General features: G+C 33.3%; 1 protein-coding gene and 1 non-coding gene across 2 annotated transcripts; one reads left to right on the top strand and one right to left on the bottom strand.

Annotated features, from left to right (window-relative positions):
* Positions 1–921: 921 nt before the first annotated feature.
* On the bottom strand, positions 922–3,387 carry LOC110635729 (uncharacterized). Its single transcript, XM_021785155.2, has 3 exons — positions 2,425–3,387; positions 1,517–1,702; positions 922–1,425 (listed from the first exon to the last, which is right to left on the bottom strand). Exons 1-3 carry the CDS (start codon positions 2,971–2,973, stop codon positions 1,138–1,140), a joined length of 1,023 nt encoding a protein of 340 aa, XP_021640847.2. The 5' UTR covers positions 2,974–3,387; the 3' UTR covers positions 922–1,137.
* Positions 3,388–12,421: 9,034 nt separating this feature from the next.
* Positions 12,422–12,528, top strand: LOC131182743 (small nucleolar RNA R71). Its single transcript, XR_009151003.1, has one exon. It is a non-coding gene; the product is annotated as a small nucleolar RNA R71 (small nucleolar RNA).
* The last annotated feature ends 3,104 nt before the right edge of the window (positions 12,529–15,632 follow it).

Raw genomic sequence — 15,632 nt, 5'->3', positions numbered from 1 at the left:
ACTTTTGATATTAGCTCATTAATTTTACTCAACCTGTCGTACCTCCATTAAATTAAAAATACGTTTATAAAATATGCTACCTAAGAAAAGAGGATTTAGTTTTGGTTTCTATAAATTGGTTCACATATATTAAAAAAAATTCCCAAAATTAAATAAATTGTATCCCTATCCCTTATTTCTTGGTTCTTGGAGATGACCTAATTAAGATTTCACTAGTGTCTACTAATTATTAGTGGCTTCTTAAAATTGATAAGGGCTTTCTATTCAAAAAGATCATCTTTATAAGGAATACTGCTTTTCATCACTGCAATCAATATGCAGAATTGAAACCCACAATAATTAATATTCCTTAAAGCTAAAGCTGTAAAGTTTATCTTCTCCATGAATAAAGACAGAAAATTAATTAGAATCCTGTAATTTTCAAGCTTTTAATTGGATTTATAATTAATGTGCTGCATTAAATTAGATCGGTGTTGGGCTTCTATCATCATTTAGGTATGTTTTGTTTTGTAATGCTTGTAATTGCACAATAATTTGGATAATAAATATATAAACTTGTCCGTGCTTCACTGACTTAATATGGTGGTCCTTCCTCTCTTAATTATCTCTTGTTGATAAGGGCTATCATATTAAAATTTATATTGATAGAATCAAATCAAATGATCGAGTTAGCTTCGAGTCGGGTCATATGAGTTTTTGGTTAACCCTCAATTAAACTTTTAATGTAAAGGACTAGTTTTTGGTCATATATTCACACACTTCGTGGGGCTAATAGTTTTGCAGACCAGTTAGTGAAATTAGGAATGGATTGTGTGTATGATTTTGTTGCTTATTTCTAGCTTGCGAATTGAAACTAAAGATTTATGTGCAATAAACATATTCTGATCATTAATTATGATAGAATCTGTATGAGATTTACTATAATTAATTGTCATAATAAACGTATTATAAATATAATCTAAAATTTTACATAGACCACCCTTGTTATACTTATAAGCACATAATTTCTTTGAACCTTTCTTACAATTTATGTATAATCCTCACTGTTCTTGATCTCTCATACATATATATGCTGAAACAAATTAAAAAAGAAGAGTTCTAATCATTCTCTCTGTAATACACAAGAAGCTAGAAGGGTTAAGACATTGTGCAGGTGCTGTTATAAGCTTGAGTTCGATGTTTGTTATCATATTTGCTATCCAAGAATAACAGGCATTCTGCTTGGTGATGGTATTTTGGGTCGATAAGGTTCGAAAGCACTCGAAAATGAGAGCTCAAGCTAACTCGAATCAGAATTGGCAATCCATTTCCAGACTCTAACATGTCCTGCATGTTTCTTCCGGCTCCATACATGGGTTTGTTCCTTGTTCCCACGGACAATTGGAACAATGTTGAGCCGTGGGTATCAGCATATAGTTTTGGACCCTGCTTAGTTGAGATCACATCTCATATAAAACAAATTATAGCTATATGAGGAATTTGAAAGTAAAATTTAAAAGGGATAACATAAGCTTACTCTTGACGTTGCAAAAGGAAGGCGACCGAAGAACATTTCCATTAAAGGAGGTTGAATGTGAAGGCCAAAGAGTTTAGACTTGTTTTCTATCAGAAGATCCATTGAACAATTACAGGTGAGGATCTTAGTTGTAACACCTGTCCCATCTACTCCCTCCCCCAGTCCGAATTGCTGGATGCCTGCCATCTGCATCACAATTTTCTCACTTTCAATCAAATTAATAATAATAATAATAATAATAATAATAATAATAATAATAATAATAATAATTTACAACTAAGTCCTTAAGTATAGCAAAACTCACAAGTTAGTTTTTTGTTTGTTTTTAATTATAATTTAGTCCTTAAATTTAAATTTTATCAATAAATTAATTTTACTGTTATTAATTACTTTTCAATTTAAAACAATTTAGAATTAAAAATAATTTTATTTAATTATTCAAATATAAAATAAATAATACTTGAATACAATGTTTAGATGTAGGGACTATTTTATAATAAAATAAAATTTTATAGATTATTTTATTAATAAAATAAAACTTTAGCTGTTTTACTGGTCACTTGGTACTAGGAAATATATCAGAAACTAATAATGGGTTTTGTTATACCTCGTGGATTTTCTATTAAATTAAAAAAAAAATTCTATCAAACTGTCAAAGAATTTTATGGGCTTTTAGGCATTAAACGACAAACCCATCTATTGTAAGACCAGTCTCAGTTCACTATTTTGAGACCACTTTGGGCCCATTAGTAGCTTGCAGGCTGCCCATTCAGCCTAAGATTTTGAGCTGGATCACGTTCACATACTCTATTTAATTTGTTCATCGGTTATCACTTGTCACTAGAAGAAATGCAACTTCAAAGTTTAATGATACCTATGAGCAGATAAAAGAGCTATAGATCGTGTACCTTGATTGACAACTTGGGTGGTGGTGGCCTAGTAGCAATGTAGAAAACAAGCAAGGCAGTTCCCAAACTCGCCAAAAATCTCCAACTTATTTGCAAAGAAACCCAAGCACAAGAAGAGCTCCTTCTAAAAGAACAATACCTCCACCACAGCTCACCTTTCCTCCCATAATAATACTCTTCATCCTCATCCTCCTCCACCTCCTCCACCCCATAACCACCTTCACCAAGTCCATGCCCATCAACAATGATCAAACGGTTGACACCATTCTCATCTCCACTAATCTTCTTCTCATTCAAGAAAGAGTTGTTGGAGCCACGAGAGGAGGAGTAGCGGGAGAGAGTGAATCTTGAAACCTCTGGGTTTTTATTGAGGAGAATATTGGTATCGGATCTTGATGGAGAGTGAAATGTGGATTCAAGATTGTGGGTCTTGAGGTCTGCACTGTTTGCATGAGAAATGGTGGATGGGCTCTGCACGTAGTAAGCACATGGGTAAGAGTGAAACAAGGTTTCTTGGTCTTCACTATCCATTTTTCTGTGGGTAGTCATTGTTTTGTTCAGAGAGAGAGAGAGAGGGATGGGTGTTTCTGACAGGGAAAAGGGTAGCTTTGCTGGGTTTTTAAAATGGAAATAGCAGAGCAGAGAGCAGAGAGGTTGCTTTGGGTTGATGAAAAGCTTAGACAAAATAATATGATGGTGGGTTTGGATTTGTGATACAGTAAATTAGGGAAAAGCAATGCTGCTTTTGGAAATGTGATGAATGTTGATAATCATAATGCTTGAAACAAAAGCCTATGTTGACCACCATACCTCCAGGCTAACAATTTTTATTAGCATAAGGTGGCCAATTTCCAGGTATTTAAGCACAAAGGGTAATTAAATTTCATGTTTCTTTTTTCTCCCAGGAAGAACAGATAGAGATTTTAATAAAGTTTTTGGGAGCCAAATTGTGAAAGAAATCATGAAGCGAGAATTACGGGGGGCACTTTGTAGAATTTGCTTTCCACCGATTTGCCTGTGTCTTTGATATACCCTATGGGTTAGGAATGATGACACAGTAAGCACGCTTTACCATTTCTTTTCTCTCTCTTTGATTTTGTTTTCATCTTTTTATGGGGAAAATCATCATCCATGAGCCATAAAGGCATTTTTGAACAAGAATTAACGATATCTATCAAATCCAAATGCTTTGTGCACACACTATGGAAAAATTATTATTTACGCTGCATTTTAATTCTTCTATTTTAAAAAATATATTATTTAATTTTTTATTTTTTAATTCATAAACTATTTAGTTTTTTCTATTATTTTAAAATAATTTTTTTAAAGTTGGTACGGTGTGTCCGCAAGTGCACGGGTCACAGTAGTATAGTTTTAAAAAAAATGATATCGATCCCACAGGGAATTGTGCTTAAATTGGAAATAAAAGTATAAGCTAATTAGAATGACAAAAATTAAAAGATATTAAAAATAAAATCTAAAAATTAAAATTAAGACAAAAATTAAAGATGTAAAATGAAATTTGGAATTAAAATTGGTATTTAAGGAATTAATGCTAAATCAAACAATTAACTAAAATTAATTAGACTAGATTACCAAAAATTAATTTGAAATTTCTATTTATGAAATTAAGAAGAATTAAATCTAAAAAAATATAAAGTAATTCTAGATATTGGATTTAAATTGAAATTGCTATTTATGAGATTTGGAGGATTTAAATCTAAATTCAATGAAAATTAAATTGATTCTAGAGATTGGATTTTCAATATTGTTTGCATGTGGTTTATCCCTAATTTAGCCAAACACATGAGAATTGCAATTTTGAGGGAAATCAATTCTTAAATTTTTGAAACCTTTTTCAAGCATCTCAAAATTGGTTTTCATTAAATCAAACCTTGTTTTCATGGTATTTCAAACCTAACAAAAACCCATTTAAAGCTCTAATTGATTTTTGGAAAGTTCCCCTTAATCTTCTTAGCTTATTTCTAACACCAAGAAAATAAAGTTTATTGCAAGATTATCCATCCCCAATATTCACTTTTCAGTCCATCTATTAAGGATTAAAACTTAACTTAATGAGGGCCCATTCATCAAGCAAGGCAATAAGCACACAAGCAATAAATCAAAATATAACAATCCTCATTTAAATGGCCAAATCAGTTCAAAACCACAAAACAAATCAATATTTATAAACCCATCTCTAGAATCTCAATAAACTACTCAAAAATCATTGTTTAAAGACAAACCCAAATGAAGAAATGAAGAAATAATGGAAATGTAAGCTAAAGGGTAGAAAAACCCAGCAAATTGCAGAAGGATCTCTGCAGAAAAGTGCAGAAACGTGATCCTTGCTGCTGCTGGAAGAAAATGCAGAAGGTGCTCCTTCTTCTCTCTTTCTAACTTTTCCGAAAATGACTCCCTTGCTCTCTATATGGAAAGAAAGTGATAAAGGGCACTTTATATAGGCGAGGGGACTGTTCTAGAATGGGTAAAAGGGGGAAAGATCCAGAGAAAGTGAGGTAAAAAGCTGGAGTAACGGAAATGCCACGTCAATTATTTTCCAGTAAAAACGACATAAGCCGAGTCAGTTGTGTCGCGGGTTGTGTCGCTCTCGGCGTGAATATCTGACGATCGACACAACCTGCGACATAAGCTAATTCGGTTGTGCTGCAGGTTGTGTCGCTCTCGGCCATTTTTAACTCAACTTCAAAATTTTTGCAATTCGACTTTAATCTCCTCCAAATGGCTACTCTGATCAAAATTCATCAAATTTCTCCAGATTTAACCTACAAAGCAAATAAATTCCAAAAATTAAACTAAGAAATGTGAAAATTGTAAAATTGACTAAATATATACTAATATCTAAAATAATAGCTATGAATAAGGGTAAATTATGTGCAAAAATTATACCTAAATGATGATATAAAATGCATGCATCAAATTCCCCCATACTCAAACTCTTGCTTGTCCTCAAGCAAAAATTTCATTGAAACTCATTTGGAAGGGAATAGAATCAGTCTTTGAAAACACAAAATTCACTAATCCAAACCACCAACTTACCTCTAGCCACCAACATTCCAAGTTGCCACCAGCAAAAGCACAAAGAATGAAGCAAGCACTCTCAACAATTACAGAATAGCTAAGAATTAACCAATCAACCCAAGCAACAAATACCAACCAGCTACAAGAGTCAATTGTGCCAAAACAAACCTAAATGAAATAGATAGCCAATGTGTCTCAAATAGATGGTGAGTAATGTATGGAAGATTTTATTGCCAAACCCATATGCAAGCATAAAAGATCTAACTCTACTAATGTAACAAGCATTTTTCAAAGAATCATTAGGTCTTTTTAAGGGTTGTAATGGGGTCTAATAGGGTAAGATTGTGGTTAACAAAGAAAGGGAATAAGGTAAACAAAATATGAGAATAATATTAATCATGAAACTCAAAGTGCATCCATTTTTTTTTTTTTTTTTTTTATCAAGTCAAGAGGAAAGAAATTCACAATGAATCTCAAGTGCTATCACAATGATTATACAAAGGGACTACTTTTTATGCTTATTTATTTTATTTTATTTTGATTTTGTATGTGTCCCTATTTCATGTCACACCCAAAATTACCTTTGGGATATTTTGGTGACCTTTTCAACTTTTCACAATTACTCTAGCACTTTTCAAGATGTTTCAATCCTCCGAGATTTTTTTTTTATATATTTTTTTATGCACTTAATTACTAAAATATTATTCTCATAGATAGGTGGTAGTGTTTAGGTTTTATGGCTAGGTAAATGATTTGGGTTCCAAAGAAATTAGGGAATTAAGGTTCAAGGGGGTTTGCAAGGGTTAAAATGAAATTAAGGTAGGTTAAGGCTAAATGTGAGGTTTAAAATATGAAGAAATGCCTAAATCATATTCTTATCAAATGCAGGTTAAAAATTTCGCTTTGAAAGATCTAAGATGCTTGTTCTAGGAATGGTGAGACGACAATGACCATTTTCTTTCTTAAAGGCTTATCCAGACACTCAAAACTCAAAATAACTAATCAGAATCTGCATACCTAGATGAATGTATTAATTTTCAGCTATTAAGTAAGAGAAAGAATAATGCTTAAGACTTTGTACCCAGCTGGAACTTTCATTCCACTAACCATCTAAAGGCAAGTTGGATTGCTTGAATAAGCAACTTATGGAATTCAAAAACTGGTTTAAAAATCCAAAAATTTTAAATGAATGAATGAAATGCATGAGTGTAAATGTATAGTCAACCTATATGTAACTAAGTATGCATAACTAAGTGTATGAAGCTATATGCAAGTGTATGTATGTGAATATGTACAAGTATGAGTGTGTCGCTAAATGAAAAAGGAAAAAGTAATTTTGCAAAAAATTTACCCTCTCCCCCATACTTAGAATGAACATTGTCCTCAATGTTAAAAGAGTGCAAGGAATGGGATAATTTGGCTATATGTGCATAAAGAATTATTACCCTGTTGCATAAGCGATAGCACAACTTGTGTTGAAAGTGACACAAGCGGAGATGAGAATTGTTACCTCATTGAAGTACAGCCAATTTAATTAAATAAAATTTGGACAGCTGCTGCACTCATTGCAAAAGAAACAGTGCAATGGAATTCATTAAATCAATTAAACTCAAAAAGTTGAAATAGAGAGGTTAAGCTCAAAAATATAGCCATCAAGTGTAAATCCAAAGTAGCAAATCAAAGCAAGTGAGCAATGTACTAAAAACATAAAAGAAAAATGTATTTTATGAGGAACTAAAAAAACTGAATAAGTAAATGGTTCAAGTAAAGGAAAAACAACACAAGCAGAATATTAACTAAACAAGTTAAAAACACTAATGAATTAAGCAACTAAAATAAATACATGAATTTTTTTTTTTTTTTATGGTTTAGTGGGCTTTTTTTTTTTTTTTTTTTTTTTTAGCATGGGGAGCTAACACAAAAACAATTTTTTTTTATGCTCATTTGCTTGCAATGAATTGCATCCCATCTGCACAAGGAAATTAGAACAATGTTAGATTCTGAGTAAGGAGTATAGAAAAGCTTAAAACAAATATATAAAAGAAATAAAGAATTAATGGAAAATTATGAGTTATGTACAAAAATGCTAAGTTTAGGTCTTTAGCTTGACCATACTCACTCAAAATTTCATGGAGAATGAGAAAGATAGCAAGTTGCTATTTTCTCAATTGGCTCACCAGCTAAATAATGCCTCAACCTTTGTCCATTTACCTTGAAATTACCAGATTTTTCACCAAAAATTTCCACAGCACCATGAGGTAAAACTTTCACAATTTTGAATGGACCGGACCACCTTGATTTTAATTTTCCTGGAAAAAATTTCAACCTTGAATTGAATAAGAGAACCAAATCTCCTTCTTTAAAGTCCTTTTTCTTGATATGCTTATCATGCCATTTTTTTGTTCTTTCTTTATAGATCCTAGCATTTTCATAAGCATCAAGTCTCAACTCTTCTAATTCATCAAGTTGCAAAAATCTTTTGTGTCCAGCAGCTTGTAAATCAAAATTGATTGCTCTAATGGCCCAATAAGCTTTATGTTCTAACTCTACGGGCAAGTGGCATGATTTCCCAAAAACTAACCTATAAGGTGTAGTTCCTATGGGGGTTTTGAATGCTGTTCTATATGCCCAAAGAGTGTCATCTAATTTAAGGGACCAATCTTTTCTGGACTTATTAACAGTTTTCTCCAAGATTTGCTTGATTTCTCTATTTATGATTTCTACTTGGCCATTGGTTTGAGGGTGATATGGTGTGGCAATCCTATGCTTTACCCCATACTTTCTCATCAATTTTTCAAATTGGTGGTTGCAAAAATGGCTACCACCATCACTGATTATGGCACGTGGGGCACCAAACCTGGTCAAAACAAATTTTTTCAGAAATTTCACCACAACTTTTGCATCATTGGTAGGTGTAGCAATAGCTTCTACCCATTTAGATACATAGTCCACCCCTACCAAGATATATTTATTCCCATAAGAAGATGGAAATGGCCCCATGAAATCAATTCCCCACACATCAAATAATTCAACTTCTAATATGGATTGTTGGGGCATCTCATCTCTTTTGGAAATGTTGCCTACCCTTTGGCACCTATCACACTTGCTTACAAAATCTCTCACATGTTTAAACATTTTAGGCCAATAGAAACCTGATGTCAAGACTTTTTCAACAGTTTTTGAGACACTAAAATGACCACCATATTCAGAGGAATGACAATGGTAAATAACATCATTTATTTCTTCCTCTGGTATACATCTCCTAATTATTCCATCATTGCATCTTCTAAACAAAAGAGGTTCTTCCCAGGAATAAAATTTAACATCATGCAAGAATCTTTTCTTTTGCTGCCAAGATAAATCAGGTGGCAAGACACCACAAGACAAGAAATTCACAATATCAGCAAACCATGGAAGTGCAGAATTCAACATATACAACTGCTCATTCATGAAAAATTCATCAATTGGCACAATTTCATCATCTTTATTTTCAGTTTTTATCCTAGAAAGGTGATCAGCCACCACATTCTCAACACCCTTTTTATCTCTTATTTCCAAATCAAATTCTTGAAGTAACAATATCCATCTAATCAACCTAGATTTAGCTTCTTTCTTGCTCATTAAATACTTTATTGCTGCATGATCAGTGAAAACAATTACCTTTGAGTTGACCAAATAAGAACGGAATTTATTGAGTGCAAATACTACCGCAAGGAACTCCTTTTCAGTTGTAGCGTAATTGACTTGGGCTTCATCAAGGGTTCGGCTTGCATAGTAAATGGCATAAGGTTTTCTATCTTTTCGCTGGCCAAGGACAGCTCCAACAGCAAACTCGCTTGCATCACACATGATTTCGAATGGCAAAGTCCAATCCGGGGGTTGCATGATAGGAGCTGTTGTTAAGGCCGTCTTTAACCTGCAAAAAGCAACCATACAATCCTGATTAAAATCAAATTTAACATCATGATTCAAAAGATTTGTTAAGGGTTTAGCAAGTTTAGAAAAATCCTGAATAAATCGCCGGTAAAACCCAGCATGTCCAAGGAAACTCCGCACACCTTTGTGATGGTTGGAGGGCATTTTTTCAATAATTTCTATTTTAGCTCTATCCACTTCAATTCCCCTATTTGAGATCAAATGCCCTAAAACGATCCCCTCTTGGACCATAAAGTGGCATTTCTCCCAATTCAACACCAAATCATTATCAGCACACCTCTGCAAGATTTTAGACAAATTAGTCAAGCATGAATCAAAATTAGTGCCATAAACTGAAAAGTCATCCATGAAGACCTCCATAATTTCTTCAATAAAATCAGAAAAAATGGCCATCATGCACCTTTGAAATGTGCCAGGTGCATTACACAATCCGAATGGCATCCTTCGATAGGCAAAGGTGCCATAGGGACAGGTAAAGGTAGTTTTTTCTTAGTCATCAGGATGTATTGGAATTTGAAAGAAACCAGAATATCCATCTAAGTAACAAAAGAATGAATGCTTGGCTAATCTCTCTAACATTTGATCCATAAAAGGAAGGGGAAAATGGTCTTTTCTTGTAGCATTGTTCAACTTCCTATAGTCTATGCACATTCTCCAACCTGTAACAGTTCTAGTGGGTATCAATTCATTATTCTCATTTTTAACAACTGTCACCCCACCTTTCTTTGGTACAACATGCACAGGACTAACCCACTCACTGTCAGAAATAGGGTAAATAATTCCAGCAGCTAGTAATTTTAGGATTTCCTTTTTCACAACATCCTTCATTGTAGGATTCAATCTTCTTTGGTGTTCAATGGAAGGTTTACTATTTGGCTCAAGGAAAATCCTATGCATACAAACTGTTGGGCTAATTCCCTTTATATCATCAATTGCATAACCCAAAACTCTTCTATATTCTCTCAAAACTCTCAACAATTTGTCAATCTCAATATTAGTCAATGATGCATTAATTATAACAGGATATGTTTCATTTGGTCCAAGAAAAGCATACCTGAGGTTGGAAGGAAGAGGTTTAAGATCTACCTTTGGGGCATCCTCTACCTTTAATGATGGTGGTTTGATTTCCAAATTTTGCACTCCTTCAAGTTGAAAAATTGTGGCTTCAGGATGTGGTGGAGAACTCTCCAAGTGTTGTGCAAAAGCAGCTATGTTGTGATTATCATCATCAATGCTCCCACCATGGACTAAGCAATTTTCAAGTGGGTCTTGTGGATAGCTTTGTCTGAAATGCTCTTGAACAATCTCATCAATAATGTCTATCCGCAAACAAGACTCAACTTCTTCATGTTTCCTTTTCATGGCTGGATTGATGTTGAATATCATTTGATCATCTCCGACTCTAAGTGTCAATTGCTCACCCTTTACATCAATTAATGCACCAGCTGTTGCCAAAAAGGGTCTTCCCAATAAGATAGGAACTTTTGTGTCTTCTTCCATATCTAAAATGACAAAGTCCAACGGAATATAGAATTTCCCAACCTTGATAGGCACATTTTCAAGAATGCCTTCTGGATACTTAATTGAACGGTCAGCCAATGAAAGATACATGTTTGTGGGCTTCAACTCTCCCATATTCAACTTCTCATAAATTGAAAGAGGCATTAGGCTGACACTAGCTCCAAGGTCACATAAGGCATTTGCCACACAATTATCACCAATATGACAAGGAATGGAAAACACACCTGGATCTTTGAGTTTGGGAGGTAACTTCTTCTGGATTATAGCACTGCATTGCTCTCCCAAGTTGATGGTGTCATAATCTTCTAGCCTTCTCTTGTTGGAAAGAATCTCCTTCAAAAATTTGGCATAACTTGGCATTTGGGATAGTGCCTCAGTGAATGGCACATTGATATACAACTTCTTTAGCACTTCAAGGAATTTGCCAAATTGTTTGTCTAGCTTATGCTTGATGAATCTTTGAGGGTAGGGAAGGGTGGGCTTGTAAGGTTCAGGTGGGATGTATGGTTTCTCTCCCTCATCTTGCTCACTTTTGCTTTCTTCTTCTTTTTCATTTTTCTTGCTCTCAACTGAATTTTCTTCTTTTGTGCTCTCTTTTTCTTCTCTCTTGTTTTCACTCTCTTGACCAACTTTTTTACCACTTCTCAAGGTCACTAACTTACATTGTTCATGAGGGTTTTGTGGTTGGCTAGGTAGTTTCCCATAGGAATTGCTTCCCGATGAGCTTGCTTGTTGCGCCAATTGAGTCTCCAACATGCGGTTGTGGACTTGTAATTGATCCATGGTTTGTCTCATGTGTTGCATTTCTTCCTCCAATTTGCTATTCATCTTGCTTTGTTCAGAAAAAAATTTCTCCATCATGTTCTCCAAAGATGGCTTCGGTTCATGAGGTGGAAGGGATTGTTGTGCTCTTGCTTGATATCCCGGTGGTGGCTGCCTTGTGGGCTGAAATTGAGGCTGAAATTGAGGCCTATTCTGCTGCACATACTGCTGGTTATGAGCATAATTTGAGCTTTGGCCTTGTTGAGCAAAAGTTGCTTGTGGTCTCCATGTTGAGTTGTTCACATTAGAGTAAGCATTTCCCATAGGTTTCTGTTGATAACCTCCTGCATAAGCAGCTTGCTCCTGCAAATAATCATCACCATAAGAAGAGTAATCAACTCCATAACTTTGAGTTCCATCTGTGAAGGCAACTTGTTGCATAGTTGTAGGAGTTGAGGTTGTTGCTTTTGTGCAAAAATCACTAAGAAGCTGAGTCAACTGGTCAAATCTTGCATTCATGTAGTTAACTGAGTCAAGTTCATAGATCCCAGCCTTCTTTGGCTCAAGTGTTCTAGGATTTCCCCACAAATGGGTATTATGAGCAATCTTCTCTAATAGATCATAGCATTCTTCACTTGTCATTCTCATGAAATCTCCTCCTGCTTGTGAATCAATTGTGTTTCTTATGGCTGGAGTAACTCTGGTGTAGAAATTTTGAACAATCATCCATTTGGGTATTTCATGATAAGGACATTGCCTTTCAAGCTCCTTAAATCTCATCCAAGATTCATACAAAGTTTCATCATCTCTTGGTTTAAAAGCTACCATCAAATTCCTCAAATGAGTGGTCTTCCCAGGTGGGAAAAATTGAGATAGAAAAGCTTGAGATAGCTGCTCCCAAGTAGCTATAATAGCTTGTGGAAGTGAGTCATACCACTCCAATGCTGAATCCCGAAGAGAGAATGGAAATAAGGTGAGCCGAATAACTTCATCGAAACTCAGTTGTCTTTGTGTACCACATATCATCAAAAATTTCTTCAAATGAGAATGAGGATTTTCAAGTGGGCTACCTCCAAATTGTGAATTCTGAACCATTTGAATAAGACCAGTTTTTAATTCAAATTGATTAGCTCCAATAATAGGTCTGTTATCTCTCACATCAGTACATCTAGGAAAAGCATAGTCTAACATGGATCTTCTTTGAGGATCATTTTGATTAACCACAGCATTTTGCCCGTTTTGCTCATTTCCTCCATTGTTTCCACCAATAACTCTATTTTGATTCTCCATATTTTCTATTGTCTCCTCTTGCTCAAATATTTGTTGTTCTTCTTTTTCTGCTTCCTTTCTTCTCTTGTATTCCTTTTTATTGGCTCGACAGAATTTTTCAATTTCAGGATTGAACAGCAATTCAGTGTCACTTGTGCTTTTCGATCGTCTCATAAACAAGAAAAGTACCTGAAAAACACAAGGAACAATAGTGAAAATAAAAGAAAAATAAAAATTCTAATTAGCTTAAAACAATTAAAATCCAACTTAAAAACAAACAATTCCCCGGCGACGGCGCCAAAAACTTGGTACGGTGTGTCCGCAAGTGCACGGGTCATAGTAGTATAGTTTTTAAAAAAATGATATCGATCCCACAGGGAATTGTGCTTAAATTGGAAATAAAAGTATAAGCTAATTAGAATGACAAAAATTAAAAGATATTAAAAATAAAATCTAAAAATTAAAATTAAGACAAAAATTAAAGATGTAAAATGAAATTTGGAATTAAAATTGGTATTTAAGGAATTAATGCTAAATCAAACAATTAACTAAAATTAATTAGACTAGATTACCAAAAATTAATTTGAAATTTCTATTTATGAAATTAAGAAGAATTAAATCTAAAAAAATATAAAGTAATTCTAGATATTGGATTTAAATTGAAATTGCTATTTATGAGATTTGGAGGATTTAAATCTAAATTCAATGAAAATTAAATTGATTCTAGAGATTGGATTTTCAATATTGTTTGCATGTGGTTTATCCCTAATTTAGCCAAACACATGAGAATTGCAATTTTGAGGGAAATCAATTCTTAAATTTTTGAAACCTTTTTCAAGCATCTCAAAATTGGTTTTCATTAAATCAAACCCTGTTTTCATGGTATTTCAAACCTAACAAAAACCCATTTAAAGCTCTAATTGATTTTTGGAAAGTTCCCCTTAATCTTCTTAGCTTATTTCTAATACCAAGAAAATAAAGTTTATTGCAAGATTATCCATTCCCAATATTCACTTTTCAGTCCATCTATTAAGGATTAAAACTTAACTTAATGAGGGCCCATTCATCAAGCAAGGCAATAAGCACACAAGCAATAAATCAAAATATAACAATCCTCATTTAAATGGCCAAATCAGTTCAAAACCACAAAACAAATCAATATTTACAAACCCATCTCTAGAATCTCAATAAACTACTCAAAAATCATTGTTTAAAGACAAACCCAAATGAAGAAATGAAGAAATAATGGAAATGTAAGCTAAAGGGTAGAAAAACCCAGCAAATTGCAGAAGGATCTCTGCAGAAAAGTGCGTAAACGTGATCCTTGCTGCTTTGGAAGAAAATGCGAAGGTGCTCCTCCTTCTCTCTTTCTAACTTTTAGAAAATGACTCCCTTGCTCTCTATATGGAAAGAAAGTGATAAAGGGCACTTTATATAGGCGAGGACTGTTCTAGAATGGGTAAAAGGGGACGGATCCAGAGAAAGTGAGGTAAAAAGCTGTAGTAACGGAACTGCCACGTCAATTATTTTCCAGTAAAAACGACAAAAGCCGAGTCAGTTGTGTCGCGGATTGTGTCGCTCTCGGCGTGAATATCGACGCGATCGACACAACTGCGACATAAGCTAATTCGGTTGTCTTTGCAGTTGTGTCGCTCTGCCATTTTAACTCAACTTCAAAATTTTTGCAATTCGACTTTAATCTCCTCCAAATGGCTACTCTGATCAAAATTCATCAAATTTCTCCAGATTTAACCTACAAAGCAAATAAATTCCAAAAATTAAACTAAGAAATGTGAAAATTATAAAATTGACTAAATATATACTAATATCTAAAATAATAGCTATGAATAAGGGTAAATTATGTGCAAAAATTATACCTAAATGATGATATAAAATGCATGCATCAAAAGTTAATTTAGTTTGAAGAGAGAATAGTTGTATTATTCAAATTATTGCATTGTTAACTTAAAGGTTAGGAATTATAGTCATCGTTGATTTGTGATGTCTTTAATTCAAAACCCAATTTCTTTTTTAAAATTTTTAGAAAAATGAAAATGATAGTAAAAATAATAAAATTAATGGAAAAATTAATAGCTAATTGATTTAATATTACAGGACTCAATAGTTTTATTATTTAAATTGAAATAATTGAATAATTGAGTTGAAAAATATTTACTTTAAAATAATGAAAGGGATTAAACAATTCATGAATTAAAAATAAAATATTAAATAATATATTTGTTAAAATAGAGAGACTATATAATTATTGGTTAAAAGATAAGAATTAAATAGTAATTTTTATATATACAAATTTAATCAACTTAAATAATAATTATAAGTTATATAATGAAAAATAATAATATATTTTTCTCATAATAAAGATAATAAATTTTAACAGAAAGATAATAAATTTTAGAATAAATTGATGGGAAAGATTGATTGCCTCTCTTTCAAAAGTTTCAAAATTGCCCTTTTTTTTTTTTTAAAGAAAAGTTTCAAAATTGCCATAGAAACTCCCACGATTTTAGTTGGGTTTGATAGAAGTGTTAATATTTTCAACATGGCTACCCAAAGAAGGTTTTTGATGAGGAAAGAGAACAAGAAGACTGCCCGTTGATAGATGAAACTGAGCACATGATTAAATGCTTTAATTGATACACATATATGGTACATTATAG

This window comes from Hevea brasiliensis, chromosome 8 (genome assembly GCF_030052815.1).
Source record: "Hevea brasiliensis isolate MT/VB/25A 57/8 chromosome 8, ASM3005281v1, whole genome shotgun sequence".
Classification (NCBI taxonomy): domain Eukaryota; kingdom Viridiplantae; phylum Streptophyta; class Magnoliopsida; order Malpighiales; family Euphorbiaceae; genus Hevea; species Hevea brasiliensis.
Note: the sequence above shows the minus strand (reverse complement) of the source record. Positions and strands in the feature narration are given on the sequence as shown.